Source organism: Arachis stenosperma, chromosome 7, assembly GCF_014773155.1.
Source record: "Arachis stenosperma cultivar V10309 chromosome 7, arast.V10309.gnm1.PFL2, whole genome shotgun sequence".
Classification (NCBI taxonomy): domain Eukaryota; kingdom Viridiplantae; phylum Streptophyta; class Magnoliopsida; order Fabales; family Fabaceae; genus Arachis; species Arachis stenosperma.
The window spans coordinates 20,038,799-20,049,359 of NC_080383.1; the positions used below are offsets into that span (position 1 = coordinate 20,038,799).

At 34.5% G+C, this 10,561-nt stretch overlaps 1 protein-coding gene across 1 annotated transcript; it reads right to left on the bottom strand.

The window, feature by feature from the left end:
* Positions 1-5,496: 5,496 nt before the first annotated feature.
* LOC130939178 (probable acyl-activating enzyme 6) lies at positions 5,497-8,478 on the bottom strand. The gene is made up of 2 exons (XM_057867285.1): positions 7,218-8,478; positions 5,497-6,099 (listed from the first exon to the last, which is right to left on the bottom strand). Exons 1-2 carry the CDS (start codon positions 8,476-8,478, stop codon positions 5,603-5,605), a joined length of 1,758 nt encoding a protein of 585 aa, XP_057723268.1. The 3' UTR covers positions 5,497-5,602.
* Positions 8,479-10,561: the final 2,083 nt, after the last annotated feature.

Here is a 10,561-nt window from a genome sequence, read left to right on the forward strand (position 1 = left end):
TATTACAAAATTATTCTCATTGTAGACATTGTAGAGCAATTACATTGGCTCCTCGTACTTTTCCTTTCTTTTATCTTCTTGGATCATAATCTCATATACAGCTTTGGAGTCTGTCTCAACCATGACTCTTCTTAATCCCAATTCCCATGTGTTAGATAACGCATAATATATACCCCAAATCTCTACCTGGAAAGCAGTACAGTTACCTAGATTTGCCACAAAGCCAGCCACCCATCTTTCCAATTCATTTCTCACCACACCCCCACATCCTGCTTGTCTTGGGTTTTCCCTCGAGGCCCCATCTGTGTTCACTTTAACCCAATTTTCTATTGGAGGTTTCCACGCCACTTGCACTTCAATTCTTTTCCTCCTCTGTGTGAAGATCGCTTCCTTCCGGAACGTTATTTCAATCTCATTTACTAGATTAAGAATTATATTTTCCGCTTTATTCGGTCTCTTGAACTGGGGAGAAAAAATCTCTTTATTCCGCCAACGCCATGTTTGTCAACAAGTCACCATGAAGAGGGTTATCCATAAGTCTTCAAGGTCACGGCCCAGTTTGGATGTGAGGTTCCATCTCAACCACAAATCGAAGAGAGCTCTAAAGAAATTTTGTATATGACGTGGACTTAATAAGTGCGTCCAGGTACGAGAAGTAACTGGGCAATCTCTTAGCACATGGATCTGGGATTCTGGCACTCCTCTGCATCTGTGGCACTCAGCATTCGTCCCTAGAATCCTGCTTCGCCTTTCGGAGGTCATCAACTTGTTATGAAAGGTAAGCCACACGAACACTTTTATCTTCTCTGGACCTTTCCATTTCCAAACAATATCCGATATACGATCTTGTACACTCCAACTATTTGTTAGAGCGTTATAAGCACTTGCTATAGTGAATTGTCCGTACTGTGTAAGATTTCATAAAGCCTTATCCTCTCATAGGTCTTCATTTGGTGGATGTATAGCTTGAATATGATTAATGATTTCTTCAGGTAGATGTCTATGGAGCCAATTCATATTCCATTCTCTTGATTTGTACCCTCTGTTACTACCATGTCTAGATTTGTCACATCCCTTAATCTTTTGTTGATGAGCACTCCTTCTCCTCTCACCCATGAGTCTATCCAAAATATTGTAGATTTTTCATTACCAATCGAGTAAGAAATATTTTGTTGAAACATTTTCCACATTTTTGCTAGACTTTTCCATAATGTTGAATCTGTGGACCTGCATATTAGACTTTTTTGTAAGTCCTGCCCTCTGCCATACTTATTGTACAAAACTTGTGTCCAGAGCGACTCTTTTTCATTAACCATTCTCCAAAGAATTTTTAATAAGAAAGCTTCATTCATTTTACTCAGATGTCTGAATCCCAGTCCTCCATTTTTCTTCGGAGTGCATATTAGATCCCAACTCGCTGCATGAAATTTCTTCTTTTCTGGCTCGTCACCCCAAATAAAATTTCGTTGCAGTCTTTCCACCTCTTTGCAGATGCCTCTGGGGATTTGTGTGTGCATCATATCAAAATTCAGTGTTGGGCTTATCACTGCTTGGGAGAGGGTGATTCTGCCTGCAAGAGAAAGGCAATTTGTCTTCTATCCCCCCAACTTAGCTTTAACTCTATCAATTGTTCCTTTAAAATTGTCACTGCAAAGATCTTACTCTTACGGAAAAAATCCTTTTTTGGAAGACCTCAAAAAAGGATTATCTCAGGAGTTGGAAAAGATTCTTGATCAGGAGGAGCTCCTATGGTTGCAAAAGTCCAGGTAAAGGTGGATTATAGATGGTGATCGTAATACTCAATACTATCATACCAAAACAGCCATAAGGAGGAGGAAGAACAAAATTCTCAAACTACGCAACAGGGATGGAGTATGGTGTGAGGAACAGGAGGAATTAAGGGATATGGCGATTAATTATTACAAGGAGCTGTACTGGGAAGATTAGCCAGAGAGTCATGACCTCAACTCAGAGATTACATATCCCCCAATAAATGAAGAAATGAGGAACAGTTTTCAGATTTCCCCCACCCAGAAGGATATAAAATAAGCTCTTTTCAGTATAGGCTCCCTGAAAGCGCCAGGAGAAGATGGGTACCCTGCTTTTTTCTTTAAGGAGAACTGGAGTATGATTCAGTAGTCTCTGTGTGAATATATTGGTAAAGTGTGGAGGAACCCCGAGCAAATAGCAGAAATCAACCAAACACTTATTGTTCTGATACCTAAATCAAAACATCCTGAATTGATTTCCCACTTTAGACCCATTGCATTATGCAATGTTGTCTACAAATGCATCTCTAAGATACTTGTATCCAAGCTCAAGCCCACTTTACACAACCGAATTGCCCCCAACCAATCTAGTTTTGTACCAGAGAGAGTCATTCATGATAACATTATAATTGCAAAGGAGATGATGCTGAGCATGAAAAAAATGAAGGCGAGGAAACAATTTATGGCAATAAAAATTGATTTTGAAAAAGCATATGACCGACTGAAATGGAGTTTCATTGACAAATGCCTGAAAGAATTTGGAATAGACAGTACTTTCAGACAACTTATCATGGCTTGTGTGAGATCAGTCTCCTTCAAAATTCTATGGAATGGAACCAAAACAGAATAGATGACCCCAACTAGGGGAATAAGACAGGGGCACCCTTTGTCCCCTTACCTTTTCGTTATTGCTATGGACAAGCTTTTGCAGATTATAGAAGAAGAGGTTGAGAAGGGTAGCTAGATACCTATAAAAGCTGGAAGAGAAGGACCAAACATCTCTCACCTTCTTTTTGCTGATGACTTGTTATTATTCGTAGAAGCATCAGAGAACCAAATTGAAGGGATTCTTCAATTACTCAAAAGGTTTGAAGAAGCCTCGGGTTTCAAAGTTAGCCCGGAAAAAATATCTATTATTTTCTCAAGAAGGGTGGGTCCAGGCATAAAGAGAAATATAATCAGCAGATGTAGATACAAAGAAGCGCCAAATCTTGGTAAATACCTAGGGGCAATGATTACATGATTACTAATAATAGGAAGTCTAGCATAATTAACATAAACCGAATAGGTTAAACAAGGAAAAACAAATCAACAGTTGGCATTTTGGAGGGTTAATGTTCAAATTTATCCTTGAAAGATCACGCGATCTTCAGTTTCGTCCCCGAATGATTTTTTTAATCAAATTAGTCCCTGAAAGATAAACTGTTAGTCAAATTAGTCCTTCCGTCAATTGGATGATAACGTGTCACGTGGCATGATGATGTGACATGCCACGTGGCAGGTCAGTAACACGTGGCACGCCATGTGACAGGTCAATGACACGTGGCATGCCACGTGCCACTTGACATATAAAAAAGTTTTTTATTAGTCAAAATAGTCCTTGAAAGTACAGACATAAGTCATTTTCATAGTCCTTCCGTCAATTGGATGATAACGTGTCACGTGGCATGATGATGTGACATGCCACGTGGCAGGTCAGTAACACGTGGCACGCCATGTGACAGGTCAATGACACGTGGCATGCCACGTGCCACTTGACATATAAAAAAGTTTTTTATTAGTCAAAATAGTCCTTGAAAGTACAGACATAAGTCATTTTCATCCCTCAAATTTTAAAAATTAGTTAAACTAGTCCTTATATAATTTTTTTATAATATTAAATTTATAATATTTTTTTATACTACTAATTTTAATATTATTTTTTAAACCTTAATAAACAAAATTCTCTTTACATAAAATAATAAAAATAATTAAATTTTTATAAAGTTATTTTGTCATTTGTATTTTAAAATTTTACATTTTTAAATTGTAATTTTTTTATGTGAATTTTTCTATTTAAATGAGTTTATCAAAATTGTTGATTATATATTTAAAAATTTATATTTTAAATTTTACTAAATAATAGTAGATTTTAAATTTTAAATCTTTTAAATTTTTTAAAATTATAATTTTTATTTATTTAATTTATATAGTAAAACTCAATAATTGAAAAACTGGTTTATGCAATCACTTTTTGAATCTTAATATTCTAATATAATTTTTTAAATATTTTATTTAAAACAAAAGGAATTTTATTTTAATACGAAGCATATCTATTTATATAATGTACTAGTGCGGAGTAGCCTGTGTTATGCATAGGTATAATGTTTCCTATTTCATTTTATTTCATTGATTTGTGAAATTAAAAGAAAAATTATATAATCTATTTCAAACATATGAAACACACAAAAATTTATTATGATGTTTGCACGTATTACGCTTAAAAAGCAATTCATTTATAATAATAATAATAATAATAATAATAATAATAATAATAATAATAATTAACCAACAAATTTTCAATATTTTGTAAAGTTTGGAATTGAAGCAAAATTTGTGGATCTTCTTGAATTTTGACTCTAAGTATCACTACCATTACCTCCTATAATAAGTAAATACCGTAATAGAAAAAAATATGTAGTAGAAAAAAATAGTGGTATAACTTTGGTTAATAAATACAACATTTCAATTTTGAGTGTATAATATATATATATATAATATATATATATATATATATATATATATATATATTATATATATATATATATATATAAGTTTTAGAATAGAAAAGAATAAGAGAGATTTTGGGAAGAATTAAAGGAGAGAGATAATTTTATGAAGAAAAAATAAAAAAAATATATAAGGACTAGTTTGACTAATTTTTAAAATTTGAAGGATGAAAATGACTTACGTATGGACTTTCAAAAACTATTTTGACTAATGAAAAACTTTTTTATATGTCAAGTGACACGTGTCATTGATCTGCCACGTGGCGCGTCACGTCATCATGCCACGTGGCACTTAACGTGACACTTCATCATCCAATTGACGGAATGACTAATTTGACTAATAGTTTATCTTTCAGGGACTAATTTGATTAAAAAAATCATTCGGAGACGAAAATGAAAATCGCGTGATCTTTCAAGAACGAATTTGAACATTAACCCGCATTTTGGGATTGTATTTTAATTTAAGGTCTGTATTGATTTTTATTATTTCTGATTTCTATTGGGCTTGTAGTTTGAATTTATTTAAGTCCTAAGATAAATGAAAAGAAATAAAAGGGTAATAAAACCAAGCCTGCTATGTACTTATGTATCTCATTTTAATCGGTACGATCTTGATACAAAAATTGTCCATTTAAGACAATGCGATGCCAAACGACAAAAAAAAAAAAAAAAAATCCGATGAATTTGGAATATTTTTTTCCGCCATAATTTGAGATGGTTTTGGTACTGACAGGCTCACGGCATGCAAACGGTGATTTGCTTAATCTTTTCGCTCTCCTTGCAATCAAATTAAGGCCTCTTGTTTCTCCAAATTTCTCCCAAGGATCAAGACTATTGATAAATGGCATGTACTTTTGTCCTTATTTAAGATCAAATGGATTAATAAGCATAAACAAATTTCCATAAACCATGCAATGCTACGGTCAATCTTCAATCAAACTCTTGCTCATAACCACCAACTCCTCCAAAATATATAATCCAAACATATTCACCATATAAGCGACAATATTTTTCCTTACACCGAATAAACCATGGTCATGCACATGCAAAACTATTTATTACCAATCACATACGACTACTCGGCGTTATAATTGGTGGTGGAGGCGGCGATGGCGATGGCAATGGTAGCGACCCCATAGCCCGAGCAACCATTCTCAGCACATACTTTTGAACCTTCCCGGTGGAAGTTCTCGGCAGCTCATCCCTGAAAACCACCGTTTTAGGCACCATGAAGTGCGGCAACCTCTCCCTACAGAACTCCACCATCTCCTCCTCCGACGGACGCCTCTCCAACCGTCCTTTCAGCTTCACGAAAGCACACGGCGTCTCACCCCAGAACTCGTCTGGCCTGGCCACCACGGCAACATCGCTCACAGCCGGGTGTGTGTAAAGCATTGCTTCCACCTCCACGCTGCTCAAATTCTCACCACCACTTATAATCACATCCTTTAACCTATCCTTAATCTCTATATATCCATCCTCGTGAACCACCGCAACGTCCCCAGTGTGTAACCATCCGTTCTTTATGCACTTTGATGTGGCTTCTTGGTCTTTGAAGTAACCTATACGAGCATTATATTCATAGATATAAATAAATTGAATGAAAACATGTCTTATATTTACGAAGAAAAAGTTGAGGACACATCATTTTTATTAAAATTTAGCCAACACTTAATTATATCTTACAACATTAAAAATTAGAGAAATATTAGGGGTCAGTAATTTTAGTGTTTTATAATCATTAATTAGCTATTAATAGTATTTTTAATAATGTGAGATTACATTTAATGATGGGAGATCACTCACTTTTGTTTTAATGGTTAAATGTGGACTAGAAAATACAAAAGTTGCTGACTCTCTAGACTTTGAATACTAGGGACTAGTAATTTTAGTGTTTTGTAACCATTAATTGGCCATTAATAATATTTTTAAGGGAAAGTATGAGGAGCCAATAAAATATTTATACAATGTATACAATGGAGGTTTATGGAGTATTAGAGATATAATTATTAGTGTTACATTTTTCCATCAGCTAAAGCCTTTGGGATGAGTGGTATCATGACATGGTATTAAAGCGTTAGATCCGAACACCAAAAATTAAACTAATTTTTCGAAAAGATGTTTATTATCCTTGTACTCGAATGGTTATTCTAAATAGTATAGGGGATGTTCATTTTATAACTTAATAATCATTATACATATTGTACAAATAGTCTATTGTCTCCCATCCTATTTTTAATGGTGTGAGATTATATCTAATAGTGCAAAATCACTCACTTTTGTTTTGATGGTTAAATACTGGTCAAAAAACACAAAAATTACTAGTCTCTAAATTTTTTCTTAACTATTTTTTATAAATTTAATTTTAACATATAAAATAATTTTATAAATGTACTTTATATAATACTAAATTAGTAAAAATAACTCTTTTTCATATTAATCACACATAAATGGTTATTCAAAATATCATATATGATTACACAGACTATCGTTTTACTGTGTATCAAAATTAAACTTTCTTTTTATTACTAAATATTTTCGGTTTTTTTTATATGGCTGAAATAAATCTTGTTTGGAAAAACTAATTGTGTTGAATATCCATGTATGCATAAAGACAAAAAGGTTTCAATCTCAAGATAGAAACGCATTCTAATAATCATGATAAAATTTACAAACTCACCTAACATTACACAAGCTCCTCTGACCACGATCTCGCCCTGCGTCAACCCGTCGCGCTTGACACTAACTCCCCACTTGAGATCCACAACGTCCACCTCCGCCGTTGCCGCCGCCGTCCTCACTCCTTGCCTTACCTTCATCCTCGCTCTCTCTGCCGCCGAAAACAAATCCCATTCCCTCTTCCACGCACACGACAATACCACCCCGCACGTCTCCGTCATCCCGTACCCGTGGCTCACCACAAACCCCATTCTCTCCGCCCTCTTCAGTATCCCCGCCGGCGGCGGAGAACCACCGGTGAGCACATGAACCGGTTTCCTCAACGGTTCAGTTCTCCCAAAGCTCGTCAACATGTTGAGAACCACAGGCGCAGCACACATGTGCGTAACGCCATGCAACTCGATCAAACGATAGATCGTCGGCGCGTCAATCTTACGCGAGCAAACGTTGGTTCCTCCCACGGCAGCGATCCCCCACGGGAAGCTCCAACCGTTAGAGTGGAACATTGGTAGCGTCCAGAGATACACTGCATTCTTTGGAACACACCAATCGACTAACGTATCCAGCGCCATAATGAACGTTCCTCTGTGACAATGCATAACGCCTTTCGGAGACGACGTCGTTCCTGATGTGTAGTTCAGTGTTATTGGGTCCCACTCGGAGTTGGGCCTGGCCCATTTAAACGTTGGATCTCCCTTCGCAATGAGCCCCTCGTAGGTGTCTATGAAATCGAGAGTAGTTACAGTTTCGACCTCAGTTTCAGTTTCAGTTACAGTTACATGGTTTGTTAGAGGGGTTTTCATTTGATGTGACCCGACCGTATCGTCTGTGATAAGAACGAGCTTCGGGAGTGGAGTGTTTGGAGGGAACAAAGAGAGTGCTTTGTGGATGAGGGATTGGGAGAGTGTATGAACGAAGAGGAGCTTTGATTCGCTGTGGCGCAGGAGTAGAGACAGGGTGCGGTGGTCGAGACGGAGGTTAAGGTTGTTGAGGGTGGCGCCGGACATTGGAACGGCGAAGTGGAGCTCGTAGGTGGCGAGGTTGTTGGAGGAGAGGACGGAGACCACGTGTCCTCTCCCGATGCCGATCGATGAGAGGGATGATGCCAGCTGGTGGCATCGGCGGTTGGTCTGCGTCCACGTGTAGGATTTGCGACCGTAAATTACGGACGTGGAATCGCCGTAAGTTATCCCCGCTCTGTCCAAGAATGTCAAAGGGGTGAGAGGGGAAGAGTTTGCAGAGTTTGGTTTTAGTTGGTCCATAGTGGGGGCGTGGTGCTATATGATATTTTCTTATAAAAACAAATGGTGATATTTCTTTGGACTCAACATATTGATCCCCTTCATGCAGCACTTAAATATAGGAAGAAATAATCACAACAAAATTTAATATTTGAAACCATTGATAATATTAGTAGTTCTTATTCCATATAAATATAAATTAAATAATAATATTAGGGAGATAATATTTAAAGTTATTTGTGTTTAATTTTGAGGATAAAATAAGATGAGATTGAAACACAAAAATTAGTCCGATATTTTATTTGATGTAAATTGCGAAAGTTTAATTTATTTTATTTTTTATTCAAAAATTAAAAAAATTATAATTTAAAAAATTAATAAGAATAATAAAAAATAAAAAATAAATTATATCTCTTGATAATGTATGTGTTATTTTGTTAAAATGAATATAAAATTATACTAACTCAATATTTTTTAACATAATATTTATATTAATATCTTATCTGGTAAATATGATTTTATGTCTCTAGATTTCTATTTCAGTGTTTCACGCCTGTAAATAAATACATCCTTATATAATATAACATTTATAATTTTATACCGATAACATTCGAAATTACATATTGATTATATTTAAAATTATATAATTATTTGAACGATGATCAATTATGTTAAATAAGATAATTTAGACTATTTAAATTGATTTTTTATTATTTTTTTAATATTATTAAAAAATTTAATTCGAGCTAGCTCAATTTCTATTGTTAATGTGAGAGTAGTCATTATCTTAGTAATTAATGTCCTATAAAAGCTCAAAGGTATGGTATGACTTATGACTCTGTTAGCTAGTTCATGCGAGCACCTCTTTTTTTTTTAATGAGAGATAAAAACATCAAATTTATGATGAGAGTGGAGACTAAAAGCTAATTTATGTGCCATACTTCAGTGAATTGTGTCGGTGACAGGCTGGAGGATGCATCTTTATGGCGTCTCCATAGTGTTAGTTGTGTTCTACATTCTATTCAATAAATATAGAGACATAGAGCAGTGAAAGAAAGAGTGTGTACTTCGAGAGTTAGTCTTCCATAGATGTTAGTAATATGGATGTGGTTGCATGGTAAGTGATAAGAATGGCTTTGTTGAATCAATGACAATGTCTCGTAAAAATTATGCTATAGTGATAATGAGATTGCATTAATCTCACATGGTAGTGTGGTACCTATGGTTTGCTTATTAATTAATTATGTATGTGGTGGTATCCCATTTATAGATCACACATTCAATTCTATTCTCATTTTTCGTGTTTGAAACATAGAGAGGAAGCTCGAAAATGGTGTTTTTTTTTAATTACAATACTGTAAAATATGATAGCAGATATAATTTATTTGTAGATGATGAACAAATAAAAAAAAATTAAAATATTAAAGATTTAATATTCTATTATTAATAAGAGTATCAATTTAATTTAGACTTAATTAATTTATAAATTTTTTTAATTAAGGGTGACAAACAGATATGTCCACTTTGCTCCTCCAAAAGCCCCGTCTCGTCTATTGAGACGATCCTAAATTTCTATCTCACCCCGTCTAACGGTAGATATTTTCTTTTTTCTTTTTTGAAAAAATTATTAAACCACCATGAAATATTAAAATATATATAATACACTAATATTTCAATAAAGTTATACTTTTTAAAAACATAAAAAAATTATAATTTTTAAATTCATAAACACTAAAATTTTTTATAATTTTAAATATCTAATAAACATAATCATCAACCAAATTTTTTAAATCAAAATAATAAAATTAATATTGTCCAAAGTAAATAAACATTTTTAAAATATATAATTAAATATTGTCCAAGTCTCTAATAAATCAAACATAGTTCAAATTATAACTTTAAGTAAAACGAACAAATATTTCAAATACAAGCACAATAGTAACGGTCTAAATTCAATTATCATCTTAAAGCCAAAAGCTCTCCAGGTAGGCAAGCCCGTCCCGCCTACTCAAAATGGATTAGGTAGTGCAGGTTAGGCGGACTTTTTTATTATGGCGGTCCCAAAATTCTATCCTGCCCTGTCTTTTTTAACAAGCTACAAGAA